General features: G+C 36.9%; 1 protein-coding gene across 1 annotated transcript in view; it reads right to left on the reverse strand.

The window, feature by feature from the left end:
* Positions 1–1,593: 1,593 nt before the first annotated feature.
* The window catches only part of LOC120777078 (SEC14 domain and spectrin repeat-containing protein 1-B), a 34,682-nt gene continuing 15,018 nt past the window's right edge, over positions 1,594–21,257 (reverse strand). Inside the window, exons 6-9 of the mRNA XM_040108207.1 lie at positions 19,144–19,508; positions 15,201–15,814; positions 4,703–5,015; positions 1,594–2,848 (exon numbers count right to left, since the gene is read on the reverse strand). Coding sequence (XP_039964141.1) covers positions 2,066–2,848; positions 4,703–5,015; positions 15,201–15,814; positions 19,144–19,508 — 2,075 coding nt within the window. The 3' untranslated portion in view covers positions 1,594–2,065. The remainder of the gene's footprint in view (positions 2,849–4,702; positions 5,016–15,200; positions 15,815–19,143; positions 19,509–21,257) is intronic.

Genomic DNA, 21,257 nt, shown 5'->3' on the forward strand with positions numbered 1-21,257 from the left:
TATCAGCATATTTCCAATATCAATATTAAGAAATTATCGAAAATAATCGATTTCATGTTCTATTAATCGACTAAAATCTTCGAGATGTTTATGTTTTAAGTTAAATACATACAAAATTTTAATTGTCGTCAATAAAATAGTTTTGTAATAATACTAAAGAATTATCGAATTGCTATTCGATTAATCGACTAAAATCCTCTAAATGTTGATTTCTTGCGTTAAATGCCTGGCTTTAAAAATGACATCAAAATATTTCCAATATCAATATTATAAATTTATCGAAAATAATCGATTTCATGTTCCATTAATCGACTAAAATCTTCTAAAAGTTGATCCTTCAAATTAAAAACATATAAAATTTTAATTGTCGTCAAAAATAAAAAAATTTTCTAGCAACACTAAAGAATTATCGAATTAATATTCGATTAATCGACTAAAAGCATCTAAATTTGATAAATTGTTATCACATTTGAACTGCTGATATGTTTTTATTTAGTCACCTTAAAATTGCACACTGCAAAAACAGACACTATACAGTTATAAAGCAGTCCCAACGATTATATGCTGAAATTCCTTAGAGATGTGCTAAATAAAATTAGCAAAAGTATGGGTAGTAAATTTTTAAAATTTTCAAGTTTTCTAAATTTATTTAGTATAATTTTGTATTTGTTTCATGCATAATTAAAAGTGTTTATTTGAATTATTTTACTTTTATTATTATATAACAATATGTATGTTGTGTAAGCATATTTCTTAAATAAAAATTGACTAAGTTTTATCAAATACATATGTATTTATATACATAAATATGTGTAGTTGTAGCTGTCATAATTTTAAGTAATTTATTAAATTAATAATTAGTTAATATAATAAATTAAAATAGTAGTAATTATTTTAGAAGTAATGTTATATAAATAATTATCACTAGAGTATGTAACGGCATAACATTTATACATATTTGTTGTTTTTGCTAAATAAAATTTCGTAATTCTCCGGCATTAATATATAGATAAGGAATCAAAAGGTAAATTTAGCAAATGCGAAAGTCGAAATAATCAGCAAATTAAACTGTAAAGTAATCAGCAGAAATTAGTTGCATTAAAATTGCATTCGCAGGCATTTCTTGGTCAAAAGTGTTTGTAGCTATTTTTTGATTATTTTTTGTTTTTTTTTATTTTTGTTTTTAATTTTTTTGTTTTTGTTTTCATATATATTTTGTTTGTATGCATGGGCTGACCACTTTGGGCAAAAAATAGTAAGACTTTGTTCATAATTTTAAAAATCAAAAAGATATTTTTCAAAATCTATGGCGTCCTACTCAAAGTAATGCCTTTTGGCGCTAATACACTTGTGTAAACGTTTTTCTAATCCTCGAAACAGTTGTTAAAATCAATTTCAGGAATTATAGCCAGGATTGATAAGGAGCTTAAGTCTTACTATTTTTTGCCCACAGCACAATTTCTACATTTGAGCGCTTTGGTACTGCCAAATGACGCCAAAAGCCAACCAGGCATGTATTTGGCACTTGTATTTGCTTAAAATTTCCAAAATAAATAAATTATAAGTTTTCTAGAAACATACTTATATATTTTATGCACATAAACAAAAATATTTATGTAAATTTCTTCAATGATTTTGCCGCAGTCATTTACGAAAATTTATGATTAAGCTACTTTACAAAAAAACAAAAACAAAAACGTATATAAAAACAAAAAATACATACATACATACAAACAACTGCTTATTTACTCAGTAGTCATTTCCGACTGCTCGAGCGCGCCAAGGCAACAATAAAGTGCGGTTAAGTTCATGGTTAGTTGCTGCCTATCAGCAAATAAATAGCAAACTAATTTAGCCAAAGCAAATAAATTTTCGAAAATATGCTCGGATATTGTGTTCACACATTTCGACATACATACACACTTAAAATATGTATATTTGTGTGGGTGTGTGTGCATGCAAAGCGCTGTTGTTGTATATTGAGCGCAACCAGCGTTGGCGTTGGTGTTGGCATTGTCGCTTTGCGGACGCCACCAACGCCCCCGCATGCACTCACGCATTTCACCTATAGAAAGCCCTTGATGGTTTGCTTGGTTATGTTCTCATAATATTTGCTGCGACGCCAGGCCGCATTCGGTTTTTGATTACTACTCGTATTGCTAGTGTTGTTGTTGTTGTTAGTATTGCTGTTATTGTTATTGTTATAATTGGTTTGCGGTTGCTGCTGTAGCTGTTGCTTTTGCTTTTGCATTTGCTGTGGCTCAGTACTTGAACACGTGCTCACCTCCGGCGTCACCGATGTGACCGGCACCTCCTCCGTTAGCACCTGCAGCGATGGCGAATCTGCTATACAGCTTGACTCCAAGTCGGACTCCGACTCGATTGGTATGCTTTGGTAGTTATAGTGCTCTACATCGCCGTCACCCGGTGTCGGTGTCACGCTTTGGCTGTGTAGCTCCTCAATGTCGGCGACGCTGCTGCCGTCGCCGTCGTCGCTTTGGGTGGGTGGTAAAGCATAGGCGCCACCATCACTTGGTGAATCATTTGTGTTTTGTTGTTGGTGTAGTTCTTGTTGTTGTGGTGAGGGTGTGGAGTCTTGCTGTTGTGCGGATGCAAAACTGTGTTCGGTACCGTCGTAGGACATATTAATGTCCGCGGGTATTTCAAATGTCGATGCGAAGGTGGAGTCATCGGCTTCGCTCACATCAAATGAGCTTTTATCGCAACTAATGAACGAGGAAGTGCGTCCGGACGCCGTTTGGTATGACGACGAATGCGAGTGTGGCGTGAAATTGCCCTCGGATGCGGTAACGAAGGAGTCATCTTCGGTGGAGCGTGAGTGCCAGTCCTGGAGAAGGATAGGAGAATTTATATTATTTTTGTTGAAAGTGCTTTTCGGAGCATTGTTTTATACTAAATAGCTTATAATTTTGGAAACGGCATACGTATTTTTTTTCGAGACTCACAAGTTGCAAAGCTTAGTACGACAGCTAAATCTTACATAGTATATCATCTGATCAAATTTCACCCGGATTCATTTGATCCTGGTCCATTCAAACTGCACGCGCAAACCGAATCGGTAAAAATTGTTTTCCTACGTTGATAAATACAAACATTTTTTTTTCGCGTGAAGTGAGATCTCTCTCGTGTTAATTAGTATCAAAAGCCCCGAATCTTTTGCAAAAACGTCGCAAAAAATACTTGACAACGCTGTGAACCCTATTGAACATTTATTATACAACAATCTAACGAATGGCGCTCCAACACTGAGCCGAAGTCGAAAACAAAAACAAAATTCACCGAAGGCACTGGGCATCTTAGCCGAGGCTTATAACAAGTGTGCGGAAAATTGGCATTACCAGCAGGAAGGGTATAATAAAAGTGTGTGTTAAAATATGTGAAAATATTTTCTTCTGTCAGTCCGGGTCAATTTTGATCATATGGTATAAAATCATATATATGTATTTTCTCGCTTAATATTTCATCCTGAATGGTATATTCTAAGTCAGTTTCAATTGAAATTTCTATTGAAATATGTGAAAATGGTTTCTTTTGTTAGTCCGGGTCATTTTTGATCAGATGGAATGAGATCATATCTGAGTGTTTTCTCGCTTAATATTTCATCCTGGATACTATATTCAGTTTTAATTATTATTTTTAATAAAACCTTCATTTGACTTCATTTGTTTTAAATTTTTTAAGATTGGCATGATTTTTGGCAATCTTTAGAGAACTTTGTCTTTTTCTGGATAAACGCATTGCTTGAACAAGGATTTTGGAATAATGACAAATTAGGTTATTTCGAAAAACCTTGCTCCCGCGTTTACCATATACTCCATCATCAGAGCCCTAGCGACAATTTCTTGTTCTTAGATCTCAAAAAATTCTCACTGGGAAGAAATTTTCTTTGAATGAAGAGGAGATCGGCGAAACTGTGTCTTATTTGGAAGCAAAGCACAAATCGTACTACAAAAATGGTATCAACAGTTGGAGAGTCACTATAAATTTCTTTCAACGGAACTTTGTTGAAAAAAACTAATTTTGCCAAAAAAATGTGTGTTTACTATGGTAGGACAGGACCATTTATTCTCTTGTTTATTTGCACTCTCGTTTTCGTTATTTCTCATCCCTATTTGCCTATCCACACTCCAGCATTGTCGTACTTGTGCGTGAAGCAGAGAAAATATGTCAGTGGTTTGCTGGTTATTGAAGCACCTTCACATATTATTCCCCGATTAATATGATAGATAAGAAACCGTCAATCTTGGTCCTCGAATAAGCATTTCACAAAACAGCCGGTTGTATGTTAGTGGATCAATATGGCCAAGGGCTGTTATTTCGGAAAACTAACCCTGTTTGAATCGGTGACTAGTATTTAGTATTCTCGAACAAGAGTCTTTTAAAACTCCTGTTTCAGTAAAACCGACCTAAAAAAATGTATATTGGAGGTTAAAACCTCATCAAAGTTCACAGTAATAGTTTCCTATAAAATATAAGGGGATCATATATCCATAAAAAAGAATGGTAATGGCGAAAATAACCTCCAAATAGTGGTACTATACCGATTTCACGACAAAGGTTGAGAAAAACATGTCGGTGAAAAACTTTTTCGAATACCTCGAACTCGAATTATTCCTAAAATTTTTTTAAATCCCACTTTACTCAACTTAATATTATTAAATATGAACTACATTCAACTCACCTCACTACTGTAACTCCGCATAGCCTCGCGCTTCTTCTCAGCGCTGCTTGTCGCATTCACCTCCAACGCTTCCGCATCCTGTTGCACGTCGCGTATCGCAGCATCCAGCGATTCTGCCACCTCAGCGATCTCCTGCAACTTATGTGAGATCGCTGCACAAGCAATATCATTATTTCCCGTCGGTTTTATAACAATAGTATTGGAATCGGCGGTGCTGGCGCTATCGACTGTACCAACTGGACTGGACGACGCCTGTGTTTGCGTATCGCCGGCCGAACTGGAAGCATCCGTTGCCAGTTCATCAACTGTAATGCTAGAAGCAGTTTCAACATTTTCATTAGCAACCACATTAGACGTGTTCAAAGTTGGTTCTACTAAAGTTTCGACTAAAATATCTCCATTTGCTACAACAGTTGGTGCTTCAACTCCATTCTTATCGCTGTCATTAGCGTTAATTAGTGAAGTATCAGCTGTCACCTGCCCTAACTCATTAGTCTCCTCTGAAACTGCGCTAATTTGCCCCACCTTCACCACATTTACACTCTCATCAACTGCAGTTGCAGTCTCATTTGGCTTTTGGACAACTTCAGCTGGTTGAGTGTTGACCTCAATTTGCTGCTCGTCAACGTTGTCAAATGCTTCTACCCCATTCCCGTTATTTGTGTTATCCTCTACACTTTCATCCGCCTCCCTATCGTTCTTGGCGCTCGTTTCAACATCTGCCACTATCTTTTCACTCTCATTCGTATTTATAGATTCTCCCGCTTCATTTTTGTTGTCACACTCATTCAGAGTGCCTTCCGTTGCCGTCGTGGAGCTATTTTCAAGTGTTACGGTACTTAATTTGTGTACCACGTTGCCATTACTTTGAAGCCCATTTGGCTGGGTAATTTGCGCGAGCTCTACTTTTTCGTCCAACGCGCTTTTTTGCTCGATCGCTGCAACTTGCTCTTCGGTCTCGGATTTTGAATTTTTTTCGGCCACGCTAACGGTATTTTCTGCATTTTCAGGTTTGTCTTCAAAGTGGTTTTCAGTTTTCGTTTGTTCGGTACCGCCGTTCGTCTGCGTGTTTTCATTTTCCGTAGTTACCGTTTCCGTTTCCGGTTCGGGCGATTCTTCGCTTTTTGCTTTCGCAAATAAATTACGAAATCGCGAAAACATTTTCGTTTAAAAAATTTAAATTTTTTGGTTTAAATTTTTTTTTTATAATTTCAGTTATTTTTCTTTCGTTCCAAAAGTCGTTAGTTTTGGTTAGCGCGTTTCGTAAGTGTGCTCCAAGCGTTCTTAGCTCGCTCGTCTGCTGTTATTCACTCGTGTTATGCATTAATATATTACTTGCCAAATGTGCTTTCTTTAACTGACAATTGTGCGAAATATTTTTAAGAGCATTAAAACGTTTCTATTTTTAACTAAATATTCGGAATATTTATTATGGTGCATGCGTTTTCAGCGCCACTGCTCTCAAGCTCTTTGAGATATTTTATTTTTTAATTTTTCGAAACACAAATTTTCACCGGTAGCTCCTTTCTTTTGAAAGTAAGCAATGCAGTTTTATGCAACCCGCACTCTTTTAAAGCTTAACCTCGCCACGCTCGCGCTCACGCTCCCGCTCGTTTTTCTATAACCTTCCAACGGCCTGGTTATACGTCGTACGCCACGACACAACGGTAAATATTTATTCCCGTACGTAATTACGAATTGAAGAACCACGCTGGATCGCGCACTAAAATATACTAACTTGCCTATTGTGTCTGTCTGTCAGACTGCTCCTCGGCGAGCTCTAAATTTTTCAAAAATATTTATTATTAAACGCGTATTCCTGGCTGGTAGTGAATGCGGTGGCATTTTTGTTGCTATTTTATTTGAGTTTTGTATTTTTTTCGCTGGTTCGTGAGTAGATGCGACGCGTGGATGGCTAAAATTATGTGACGTTTCTTCTGCGTGTTTTTTTTAATTTTTTTAGTATCTTATTTTTTGTTCTTGTGTGTTTGTTTTTGTATTTTAGTAAAAGCGAATTTTGGGTGAAAGCAATTTTCCTGTGCGTTGTTTTCCGGCGCTTTCCTTTAGTTGCATAAATATATATAATGTATATACATATATATATGTATATATGTATTTATGTATTTACTTAGCATCGCTCAAAGCCAAAATCGTTTTAAGTTTATATTTATTGTTGTTGTTCTTTGGTCGGTGCTGCCAACAGCTGCACTAAACTTTAGCCAATTGAGATCAACCAAGAATATCCGTACTGACGCACTATAACTATAGTATTTATCTAAGACTATATACATATAAGTATATTATATTTATCTGTGTATGTTTTCATGTTTGCATAATGTTATCTAATTGCGGTTTCCTCCAATGTTATATATGACTCGATCATTAATATATATAATATTTCTGAGCACACGTGCCATACATATAAACATATATTATTAAAATGACCCACTAGGAAACAAAAATATTACAAAGACTTTGGATTTTTTAATAAAAAAAAATCAAATTTAAGCTGCTTAAGAAGAATTACAGAAGAAAAATTTGAGCAGGGTTGCCATCTGATTTTCACTTTGTTAAATTAATATACATACATAAGTGTGTGAGCTTCATTAGAAAAACAAATAAAATTTAAGATGTTTAAGAAGAATTATAGAAGAAAAATTTTAAGTAGAGTTGCCACCTGATTTTTTTATTAAATTAGTAAACATAATATATGAAAATTATTGCTGAAGTTTCTTTTGGGGTTGCCACCTGTTTGAAATTATTAATTCCAACAAATTGACAGTCTGAATTTAATATTGCTATTTCGGTATTAAATGTGCGGTAACTCATATAAAAGTCAAGACTCTGTCTTTAACTTTGAGTAATTTCCAACTGTTGTTTCTGCGGACAAATTTTTTTATGTAGAGCTGCCACCTGTTTTTTATGATATTATAAGAAATATAATCGGGATATCCATAGAGCAATATGGGCTTAAAATCAAACAAATGGTATACAATTGGCTGCTAAGATAATATTTAGGGTTGCCACATAATTGAAAATATTATTACTACCAACGTTTTAACCCGAATTATATATTTCAATATTAAATGGAAGGTATCTCATAACAACACATGAGTTCCCTTGCATTCTAAATACATCACACTAAAGTAGCTTTCAACTCTACATATTGAGGCTCTACGTATGACCCTACCTGGTAGGTAGAAGGACGGGATTCAAAACATCGAATTTTTTATTGCCATATTAAATTCTACAACACCTCTAGAATATTGTCCTAAGTCCTAGTTTCGTGTGCATTTTTTTCCGAGGGGTCATCGGAAATGGCGTCGCAATGGCCGAGTTTAAAATATCTTTTTCCAAAAATTTCAGAATTTCTTTGCTAATATGTTTCTAACCTTAAAAAATTCTAATACAATATTTCATTTTCATGTGAAAAAAAATTAGAAATGATGATGTTTTTTACACGAGAAAACTCATGTAACCCCTTAAGAGAACACGTCGCCGTCAGATATAAATGAAAATCAATTAGACCGCAGTATACCATATGCAATATACCCCGTATATACATATGTAACACAGACCTTAGCTGGAAAAACACTTTTTATTTTTTATTGAGAATTTTGCCTAATATATTACTATTCCACTTTCTTAGTACCTCACTGTCCAATGAAGGCCCCTATATTAAAAAAATATCTACGGAATGTTTTAGTCTCCTTAAATCCTAAATATATCTGTAGATAGATAGACTCAGTGGAGTGAATTTAAATATTTGATGTTCTTGCAGGGATTCAAATGAATTTTTTTTTTTTGGAATTACATATGTAGGTATATATACATACATACATACGTATGCGTTTCACTTCGTTCATTCATTAGCGAGGTATAGTTCTTGTCGCTTTTTGACTGTACGAGGTTTGTACAAAAAGTACTTGTATTACGAATTTTGAAATTTCCCGGGCCACGTGTACTCGATTTTCGATTTTTTTATTGCGTCATATCCATAACTTATGGTGACAAGGTCGGCCATTTTCAATGTTTAGTTAATTGTTGACAGCTATTTCACTTGGACGCGTGTTCGATTGTTGCTTATTCCACAAAATGCATATGATGAAGTTACCTTGAACAAAAGCAACGTTTTATGGTACAAAATGTTCTCGAAAAGATATGAAAGACGAAGACCGCGCCGGACGGCCGAAAATTTCAAGAAAAGACGACAACATTAACGAAGTGTGTTGACCCATTGTCAAATCGCTATTCGAGGAATTGCGAAGGAACCAAACATATCGATTTTCACGTGCCTTTCGATTTTAACCGCTGATTTGGCTGTGAGTCAAGTCGCGAAATTTGTGCCCAAATTGCTCACTTTCGAAAACAGCGCCGTGTTGACATTGCTCATGAGATGTTCGACAAAGTCCGCAATGACTAGAGTACATATCATAACTGGTGACGAATCAGGGTTTATGGTTATAATATGGAAACCAAAGCTCAATCATCCCAATGGAAACTTCTGCAGGGGTTAAGACTGAAAAAAGTGCGCCAAATTTGCTAGCAGTTTCCTTCGCTTACAGGGGTGTCGTGCTTTATGAGTGCTTGCCAAAGTGTGATGCGGTCTTTAATGTGGGATTTTTATTTTTTTCTCGTTGCAAATTCCTTTTAAATATTTACAAACGAAAACAACGCTCACCAACATTTTGCTTATGTTTGTCTTTGCTTTCAAACTTATTGCCAGCAAAGTGACATTCTCATTTCTAAGCACCTCATATGGGACTTTCCCGACTGTTGTTTGCTCAGCCTTGTCCCACCCATAATTATACCCAACACATTACTGTTTATTAATTGCTCATAAATATTAAATTTAGAACCATTCTCACACTCAATCAAAAGATAGCTTCGAATCACGTAACTCTATTTAATTACATTTACAGTACACGTAGCATAATTTCGCTATAATCAACAGTTTGGCGTCTGAAAGGTAGTCAATAACCTCAGCCTACAGACAGACTGGCTACTGTTCTATCACAAACATATACACATACATACATATTATATGTTTGTAGTAGTGTTTATTTACATTCTGGTGGTGTTGGTGGAAACTCATCGTAAAAGTGCAATAAACGCAAATTAATGCTTAAAGTGTTGTATGCATGGTTTACTAATGCGCAACCACAACAACAACACTCAGAAGAGACAACATAAACGAAGGTTTAGTAGGAAATATGCTATGTCCACTGTTTTATAAGGACAGAACTATGTGTGCTTGTAGGAAAAAGAGTCTTTAAGTCAGTTTTATGTCAGAAAATTTTCTGAATTACTCACTGAGATAGAAAATTAAAATTCGCAACTTTATTTTTTTCAGAGTCGAAGAGTAAATGATATCACAAAAAAGTCACAGCTTTCACCCCTTTTGACAATTACATATAACATCGAAGTGCTAAGCGATTCATTTAACTTGAGGCTAGTTTAAACTTCGATAACAATCTAAATATTGGTATGTGGAACCATTAGAACGAAAGATCTCTTAAAACAGTTTTATATAATAATTTAAATACAACTCTGAGCAAAAAGTAGTAAGACTTTTTTCATAATATTAAAATTCTTACTTTATTCTTCAAAATCTATGTCGTCGCCCTCAAAGTTATCCCTCTTGGCAGCAATACACTTGTGACAACGTTTTTTCCAACTCTTGAAACAGTTGTTAAAGTCAACTTCTGGAATAGCCTTCAAAATGCGTAGCTATTCACGTTTAATGGCTTCAGTTGACTCAAAACGTTTTTCTCGGAGCGGTCGTTTGAGTTTTTTGAATAGTAAGAAGTCTCACGGGACCAAAACGTGCTGGTTGCGGCACGGTATTGGTTTTAAATTTGGCGAAAACCGCACGAAGAATCAATGCAATATGTGATAATGCATTATTATGGCGCAAAAACTAAGAGTTTCCGGCCAATAATTCCGGACTCTTTTCACGAATAACTTCGCCCTTAACACCCATACATTATTTCTTGATGACGCTTTGGTCGCTCGGAAGGAATTCGGAGCGCACTACACCTCGATAATCGAACCTTGATAAAATAACCTTGATTTTCACCTGCTTTGAGGTAATTCTTTCGACTTCACCTCACATTTTCCACAATATTCGGACGATTGATCTTTTGTTTCTGGGTCGTAAGCATAGATCCAAGACTCATCGCTCGATTATCTTTAAATAATTTGTGCCAATCAAAAACACTTTCTCTCGACAAACAATTATCACCTTTTCCAACATTCTGAACATTTCGGCATCAGAAATTTGATTCCGCGTACAAAACTAATGATTATTTTGATATGAAAAAAAGTCTTCAAAGAATGGATTTTCGCTTGGATTTTAAATTAAAAGTCTTACTATTTTTTGCTCAAATGAAAGTATTAATTATTTCAAAGCACTATGCTGCCCTTGTTCAGATTTTATCTGCAGTCATACATTCAGTAAACCCAGAGAGATTGAAAGGGATATTAGGCGTCTTAAGAAATTTGTGATGGGCTCAAAGAGCTTTGTCGAATTATTAGGGTCTCTATAATCAATACACCAATATAGCAGTGATAACCCTTAATACTCTAAAATAATCTATAGTATCTTCGATTCGCCATTACTCTGCTCGTTTCTGCTTTCTGTCAAAAAAATATATGTGACCTGGTCTACGGAAAGGGGGCTTAGGTGTCAAAAAAAAGGAGAACAATTAATGAGATAACGAGAAACTGACGATTATTTTTAACAGCTTTTCCCAGAAAACTAGTTTTCGCACGTTTGCTCCCTTTTCGTAGACCAGGTCACATATATATATACATATAAGCAATAACAAAGCTATCGAGTGGATCTCGTATAAGAGAGTATACCTTGAATACCTCATTAAAGAGGTACAGTCGCTATATTCAGTGCTACCAAGTTTTCTTTCCCATACTTTAGATCAGTTTTACTATTATGAATGTCTCAAAGGTACCCTTTATAGAGGTATTTCTTTAAGATTTTTAACTTGATTTTAATCGGTCAGTTTGTGTGAATGGTTGTCTAATACAATTGTTGCTCGATTGGAAAAATTTCTTGGGCCATTGTCGATCTGTATTTGGCAATAATCTACGCCAAATTGCGGAAAGATATCTAGTTAAATAAAAATATTTCCCACTCAATAACTTGATTTTGATCGATTAGTTGGTATGACAGTTATTTGGCCGATATCAGTGGTTCCGAAAAATAAGCAGTTTTTTTGCGGAGAAAAGAATGTGTGCAAAATTTCAAAAGTAGTCGCACAGTAGTTCGCGTATATGTATGTAGGCTGATAAACAGATGGTCATGGTTGTTAAATTTACTCAGCTCTCACGGTGATTATTTACCTAGGTATATACATACACAAGTATATACTTCATATGGTCTACGGCTTTTCTTTTGGCTGTTACAGACTTTGTGAGAAACCAAATACTACCCACCACATGATATTAAAATAACAAGAAAATCAATTCGGCACATCATTTTAATTTAAAAAAAAATCAATTGCATGCCAATTCATTAATTTCCTACAAGGTATGTTTATGTTTTTTTTTCTTTTAGTTCCTTCACATGGTTTTACAAAAGTTATGCAATATCTTCATAATTAATTCATTTGCGTGCGGCGACGAACACTAATTTTAACTTAGGTTCTGGAAAAGAGGAACAGAACTTAATGCGTGAAGGAAGTAAAAGAAAGAAAGCATGTAAATATGTAAATGATGCACACGCGTGTGGGAAGAACATGCGGAAGCAGACATATTGTAGACACATATTGAGCGCATTCTCTCACAAGTGCTTATGTATGTAAATTTAGGTCTGCATGTATGTGTGTGTATACGTGAAGTTAAATGTGGCACTAAAAATGTCACTTTGCTGGATAGGCCACCGACAAAGATGTCTAAAGCGATAATAATCGAAATCGAATTGGTGTTTTGAACGCATTTCATTTGTCTTTGCTTAGAAAAGTCGAATGTGAGACAAACAATTGACCGTGTGTGGTCTTTACAATTTGCATTAAAGACGCCAATGAGATGATGAGGGTTAAAGCATAATTTTTGTCAGGCATTAGTAATATTTAATACAAACACTTTTGTTTATAGTTACAGGAATGGCTGTTGTGGCGCTTCAAAGCAGATCACTAACATTTTTCTCTATTCTATGTAGAACACAATAAGAAAATATTGTAGTTTATTAGGTAAATTAACCGACCAAGCTTTTGCATCCTACCTTATGAAAATACTTCAAACCGAATTAAAGTTATTGAATAAGAAACAAAAATCATTTATGAAAATTTTTATTCTGATTTTTATCGATCAATTTGCATAACAGCTATATGCTTTGATAGTCCAATCTGAAAAAATTCGTTCCATAAACTGCGATAATCGGCTTTACCAATGTGCAAAGGACCATAATTCTTCACTTCTAAGGCCCACCCATCAGATATTGCACCATATAGCAGGACGGAATGATGAAATACTTGTACAAGTTTGGCCTTTGTTCGTCGAGACGGGATTTTGCTTTTCAATCTCCTACTCAGTCCGAAGTAGTACCTGTTGGCAAAAGGAGTTCAAAGCTGAAATTAATTGAAGAAGTGACCCGATAGGGAGTCGCCTTGTCTGACCTGCCTAACGGAGCTTTTGGTATTGCTCCACGTCAGTCTACATAGTCATATTAATTTTGCGAGAATACCATATTCAGACTTCGCGGCATAAAGGCAACTTCTTTACTTGCTGTCAAAACCAGTTTAGAAATGGACGAAGAGGTGATGCGTGTCGATTCGATTTTCACGGGTCATTTCTAAGATCACATGGTAGCGCATGGTGAATATCTGGTCAGTTTTTGATTTTGCAGGCCTAAAGTCACACTGATAACGTCCATTCTTGATGGTGGGCTTTAATCTTTCACACAGTCTACTCGATAGAACCGTATAAGCAATGTTGAGGAGGTTTACCCCATGGTAGTTGGCGCAGATTGAAGTGTTTCCCTTTTTTTGGATTGGGCAGAGCACATTGAAATTCCAATCGCCGGGCATGCTTTCTGAGTAGCTGATGCATGCTCCTTATCAGTTCTTCGTCGCCGTATTTGAATAGCTCAGCCGGCAATCCATCGGCCCCCGTCGCTTTGTTCAACTTCAGACGGATAATTGCTATTCGAACTTCTTCATGGTCAGGCAATGGAACGTCTGCTGCATCGTCAAAGATTGGGGAATCGGGTTCGCCTTCTCCTGACGTTATACTTTCACTGCCATTCAACAAGCAGGAGAAGTGTCACCACCATAGTTTCAGTATACTCTGAGCATCAGTCACTAGATCACCTCTAGGGATTCCACAAGAGTTATCAACTATACATACGAAAAATTAGTAACCCAAATCAGTGGAGTTTTTTAAAAAACTGGCAAAAAGGATCGAGAAGGACATTTTAAATCTAAGCTTGAGGATATACAGAAAGATATAATTTTAGACTATTTGTACCCGAAGCTTTTACGAACTGGTCTAATTTCATAGTACTGGAAGTTCTAAAACTAATCATTCAGTTTAGTTTAAACGATTTCCAATTATAACCTAAACAGATTCGTCTATCTATCATTATGTCCTAAATATATGTGTTGGGAACTAATTCATTCCCAGTGGTACATTTAAGATGTTTTCTGCAAATCTTCAGCAAATTTTTCCTGTTTTTTTCTGATAATAGCGGTCGTTCTACATTTCAAACGAAGTTAATTAACACGAGATTTGAAAACCAGTTGTTGCATTATTAAAATATTGAGAGGCAGCTGCAGTTACTTTCTTCATACATCTCCTTGCATAGCCCAGGAAACTGAAATGATGATTAATTTTCAAAAATGACACGCCCTACGTCAGCGAGCTACATGCGAACGGTAGCGATTTGAGCACGCGTCAATAACAACAAACGAAGTAGTTAACTTAGCCGACGGTCAATTGTCTTTAACACGCGCCGTGGGTGGCACAAACATGCGGCAACACTGTGACTACTCACTCACGACCACTTTTAATAGCTTTACCCGTACGTATGTATGTACGACATACGAGGTACTAGTTGAAACCGGTTGTCATGACAAGAATGAGAACCTCTTGTTGAAATGCTATAAAAAACGCTTGTAGAATTTTGGTTAGTTTGAGTGCTAAGAAATGAGGCGTGAAATTAGTTCCTATACTAAGTAATCGCCCTTGCGATAAGCAGCGCATAAAACGGTTTTTCATGCACTTTATCCTCATAAAAGCTCAGCATCTCCGAAATATGTGTGTACCAAGAAGGCAGTGTAATAAAAAGTGTCACAATTCACACTCAAACCCGTTAAAACTAGTAGAAACGCCGCGCTAACCCGATTTGCAACAGCTGTTTCAACATTACAACTAAAACTTAACGCACCAACGAACTTCCCTGAAGCTGAAGCCACCAACCAACATAGCAACAAACATACATGGAGATATTTGAAGATAAAATTAAACTCTTTTTTATACGCACCTCATCCCCGTAACGGCATCCAAGACGAATGGTTCTTTCAAACGGGTTTTCAACAGTCGGCCCAACCGCACCATGCGACCCACTTCGAGCAGCAGCTGTTCGCGCACCACCAAATGTTTACGCAGCTGATCACGCAGCAGCGCCGCCGCACCGCTTGCGCCCCCCTTCGTCGTCGTCGTCGTCGCGACACTCGTCGTAGTCGACTTGTCCGCATAGCCACCAATGATGTGTGTAGTTCCCACTTCTTCTGCGCCATCGCGGCTGCTTCTTTCTACCGTCTCGTCTACTGTTTCTCTACCGCCGATGATGATTGGCGGCGATGCGCGTGTGTCCGATTCGCTGCTGATGCCGCTGCTGCTGTTCGGCGTCTGCTTCAGATTACGCACCGATAAGCGCAGCTCCTGCAGCTGTTGGCAGTACTCCTCGACGCTGCGATGAAAGACGGCCGAGACGCGCAAGCGTGTCATATGTTCCTGACTTACGGCCTGCAATCGGTGCCAAGTGTGCTGCAATTGCTGTGACATGCGTTGTGGTATTGCTTCGGCATCGAGGCGACAGGAAATGCGCAGCGCCTGTGAAGCTTCCAGTAATTGACAGCCGTAGTTGTAGATGCTCTGCAATGTGGAATGCATGTATGTGTGTTTATTGGGGTGATAAATAGTTAGGGGATATGTAAATTGTATATATGTATGTATGAATGTAGAGAAGAACATGTGTATAGTATATGTATACATCTATATAAATCTATGTATATAGATAGATAGACTTCCTTAACATAAATTCTTGCACACGGAGTTGAACAGGTGATTTCAAAAAAGAGAAGGCGAAGCAGTAACAAGCGAACAAATGAGTCGACTCAATGGCAGGTGGAACAGTTTCTTCTTATCAGACAGTAATGGGAATGAGGAACTAAACTAAGAACAAGAAATATAATTAATGAACAAATATGTAAGAGTAATTCATAAATGTAAGCACTTGCTTTACATCTCGCTTATCATTCGCATTTAATTAGTGAACTACTTTCTAACCTCACATTTGCATCGTAATTTTTCCACTGAGGCTCATACGGGTTCCGTGTCTTTGCTTCATTATTAGAAACACATATCTTTATCTAGAACTAGGGCTTTTAAGTACTCACTGCTTGATTGACATCCGTGCAATAAGGTTAAACAGTTTTATTTTTTTCTGTAGGAAAGTTTCGGAAGTTTTCTGGGAAAGCACATTTCACCTCCTCAACTATCTAGGATGTCTAAACCCTTAGCAGTTTTATAACGGTTTTAGAATATTTCATTGATACATAAGTTTCTTCGTTTCAGACATTATGTCTTCACAAATGACATGCTGAAAACGATCTAAGTGTCATATCCGATTGAGGCTCAGTTATTGCATCACCAATTGGTCGTTAACTAGAGGTTCCTATCATCTCGATCAGATGACGGACTGACAATCTTTATAAATTTTTGTCGCTGCTTATAAAATCGGTACAGATTTTCGCAAAACAGTACCGAATGGTTATTTTGCCTTGCTTAAGTTCCGGACAACAAATAGCAAGCTACTTTTTGGCCGGTTGGTTTAAAAGGAGACGCTGAAGCGGTAGACCTCAAGCAGCCACATTTAAACCATCATTTGACCCATTTTGCTTCAATGAGGTAACATGAGCTAAAAAAAAAAACTGATTTTCCCCTCTCCCTATTGCCCTATATTCCTTAGTTGGTACATTGGGAGCTGTGGTATATATCTCGCCTCTTCTGGCTGAATGCCGGGCTCTCGCAAACATAATGTCTTATCATCCTCCACGCATGTTCTACAGTCCACCGCTTCCACTTTTTCAATATTCTAAAAGTAGTATCTTAAGGGTAGGAGCCCTGTAATGTTCCCTAACTAGCTAACAAAGTGACTTTGTGGTATAGTTTGCCACGTGTTGTTGTGTTTCAAGTCTTGTGGTTGCTTCAGACAAGCTCTGAAGGAGCTGAATGGTCTGGTACAGCTTAGGGAAATTTTATACACCGATTTATCTATTGAGAGTATATTTGTTGCCAATGTGCATAATCTAGCGCTGATAGCCCTTTTGGCCGCTTGGGTGTCCACTAGAAGGTTTATAGATTATTTGGTTAGAGTAGAAAACTACTTGGAACCTTCTGTTATGCCAACAATCTCCGAATGAAAGGCTGAATTATAGAATTTTACTTTGAAACAGAAAAAGTCCGCTCCTATTCCTATTTCACAATTTGATTCGTTAGTGAATATGGCCGCCGTTGAAACTGTAGATCATAGAACCACTTATCTGCTCTTCTATGATTGCTAATTTACCGTGAGTTCATTAACAAGATCGCTATTGACACCAAGTCGAACTTCAATGGCCTAAATTCATGAGCCGGCGGCCGCATCATACTTCACTTGAGTATGTATTGGATATCGGATATCGTGGATAACCCTCAGAGCCTTTGTTGGTGAACGTTTTTTTATCTTCCTCTTCGTATATATTTGTCTATTGCTTAGCATAGAACTTAACCAGGCCAGTATATACTTATATATTCTGGTTAATGTCAAAAAACTTCTTGGTAGTATCAGTATTTTCCATAACTATCCGAAATAATTTTTTTAAGGACTATTTTCAAAATATAGGGTTTTTCAGTAGGGCACTACAAAAGTAGACCGATAGGGACAGCAAACAACGCCATATTTTCCCCGCTTTTTTGACATTTCTCTTCAGTAAGGTTTGCCATTTCATCATGGAAAGATATACGATACAACAATGATTTGAAAATATTAAAATTTACTACCGAAATTCGGAGTCAGTGGCCACAATTTTTTCAATTGGATGATATGGGATTGAACCATAATTCACAAATTTTCATATACACTTAATATCCTAAGAGGCTTTCATAACAAATATTAATAATCATATTGAGTCTTAATTTACATTGTAGTCATAGTACTTTACTAATCATCTCATGATCACCAAACTGTCTCACGTTTCTAGCAACATCTAACCTCACTTCCGAGATCACTAACACCTAAATTGTTAAATTTCCATTAAATCGACAAAATTATTTAGAATTTTCATCTTTAGATTATGCACATTGTTAAATCAACTGTAACAGGTGTGCGGTTGCGGTTAACAAACAAATAACGGTACTAACCTAAGCCAGTTATACCACCTACCCCTGTCACAACTAAGCGGCCGCATCGTCGTCTCCCTGCATCAAATTGGCGACAGCAAAATGCGAAAACGGCAAATTATTTTGTTGCGCTAAATTACACCATTCACCATATCAATGCGGTGCATGTAGAACCAGAATTACGTCGAACAGGTTCTGCATAATAAGAGGGACATAAATGCAAAAAAGTAATAATAACAACAACAACAAATGTGTGCAAGGCAAAAAAAGGCTGAGGAGAAACCGGTGATGAACGGAAATTGGACCGCTTTAACTCACTGACCATAACAATAGCAAACCCACAATAATAACAAGAGCAACAAAAACAACAAGTATAACAAAAACAAAAACAAAGCAATGCCAAAAACTCAGGATGCAAAACATGATTACAAACTGTGATAAATCGCCTGCATACGGCTGACCATTAACAACACCTAACTGCAAGCCGGCAACAACAACAATAGCAACAACAACTACAATTTTATAACAAAAAAGCGACAGAGCGAAACCGAGTCAGCGGTAGTAGCGCACGGTGACTCCCAACTCCAACGGCAACTTGCCACACAGCTTGCCCACAGGCAACTTGCGGACCCACACACACACATACATGCCTACACATAAACACACTTACACATATACAGCCGTATATACAAATGCATAGCCACATTCCCTCAATGAGCAACTGGACTGAATGGCTTTTTGTATTCACTGTGCTTATCACACACACACAAACATACATCTCCACACATACATACATGTAAGTAGTATAGTTGTCGACTTACCTTTCCAGTTTCTTGAAATGTCTGCAATTCATCCTTCTGCACCTGTATCTCGTGTATATTACAGCCGACGTGCGAATGGCACTTGATCATGACATTGTACAAATCCTCCATCCATTTAATGGCCATACGGCCATCCGCTTCGTATGTGTAAATGTGTGTCACTTGTTCCAAGGTGAGTTTCTGCAGTTCAACGCTGTCGCCGAAGATGTTGCGGCGCGCCAACGTCGTGTCCAAAATATCGCGCACATTGCCGATATCTTCGCTGTAGTCGATGTGTAGGTCACGGCCAAGCGCATCTTTCACCGGCATCGCCAGCATATCGCTGAGCTTTTCGCCCTCCTTAACGAGTTCGCGTTCCAGGTTGCCTGCCAGCCGATTTGTTTGTGCCGATTTTGTGAATTACGTTTTTTGTGTGTTCAACACAATTGGGCGATTAATTGGATTCCGGTGAAATGTTGTGTTGAAAAATGTTTACGGTTGAAGGGCAGAAGAAAATGAAAGAAAAAAGCAAGTAACATGCATATTTTTAGTGAAATTTTGTGCGCATAAAAATGCTTAAGAAAGTTATGTACAACTTATGCTTATCGGCAAATTGAGAGTTTTGTTTCAAGTCACGGTTTTTTTAGGGAGAAAATTTTACAACTTGGCCTTATTTCAAGAATTTTGAGAAAACTTGAAATTACTTAATGCTCAAGTGTGCACTGTAATTTAACTAAATAAGGAGGAAAGCTTAGGCTTTCGAGCTCATCTCTCCAATATGTTTCACGTAGTGAAGAAGTTTTGATTGAAAAATGAAATTTAATATAATACGAATATAGTATATGTACAATATATACGAATATGTAGATAAATATTAAAAGCACACCTCGTGTAAAATTAAAAATAAAATCTTTTTAAATTAGAGCTTTCTAAAATGTAGCCGCTTAGTTCAATAGGCTGAATAAGTTTATCTTTAACCCAGTTGTCCTTGAAACAGCAACAAATGGTCTGGTCACTACCATCTTTTTCTGTTGGTCTATATATAGTTCTCCATACAATGACTTACAAGTCTTTTGATCTGATTACCATGAGGTAGATATCTTATTGGAATTCATGTTCATCAAAAATCCGCGGTGTAAAAATTTCATCCTAAACGGTTCAAAAGTTATGATATTCTTAATGAAAATATATTTTTTTTTATGAGTAATTTATGTATATGGAGAACTTTCTGTGCTCATCAGCACATCTTAAAATTAAGCTTGAAGCCATGAATTTGATAGGCTGGTTTTTAATTCACCCTTATACATACATATTTCTTGGCATTCTGGGCAAATTGGTTTGGTCTGAATCGAAATAAAGGATCTATTTCGAGGTTCCCTACTTTCTTAAAGAAAAAATCCAGAAACTTCAAATTAAATGGGGAATGTTTATTATCATTCGAAAGAACATTCTATGGTTTTTATTTTTTGAGAATTATTTCATTCAAATATGGGCCGCCCCAGCTACCTTCACAGTTGGTGTCTCGTTCGAGCATTTCGACTGGTAACTGGCGAATGGCACAAGTGATGTTTTGTGCCAAGGACTGAATCGAGCGAGGTTGTCTGCATAGACTTTAGACTTTTCATTTTACCACAGGAAAAAGTCTAACGGTGTGATATCACATGATCTTGGTGTCTAATCGACCGACCCAAAACATGAAATTATCTGCTCACTGAAGTGTTCTCTCAATAAATCCACTAATTGATGCGATGTGTGGGAACTGGGGCCGTCTTGTTGAAACCAAATGTCTCAGAGATCACGAGCTTAATGTCTGGCAAGAAATAGTTGGGTCGATAATTCCACCAGCCCACAAACCGTTGTTGTTTCTACATGAAATGGCAGCTCTTGAATCTTTTCAGGTTGCTTTTCGTTGTTTACCTACCCAATGAGCCAGATACGGTCCTCATCGCTGAACAAAATTTGGCTCGAAAAACGACGCATTTTTTTTGAATTTTTCAAGATACCATAAAGCTGCTGCGAACGGTGCCGAATCGACTGCCAAAAAAAGGCTATTGAAAAAGGTACCTCTACTTGGATTACCCGTTATAACCGATATTCTTCAAAACAACTTAAAGTTCGAAGAATTTCGGTCTAAT

Source organism: Bactrocera tryoni, chromosome 5 (genome assembly GCF_016617805.1).
Source record: "Bactrocera tryoni isolate S06 chromosome 5, CSIRO_BtryS06_freeze2, whole genome shotgun sequence".
NCBI lineage: Eukaryota > Metazoa > Arthropoda > Insecta > Diptera > Tephritidae > Bactrocera > Bactrocera tryoni.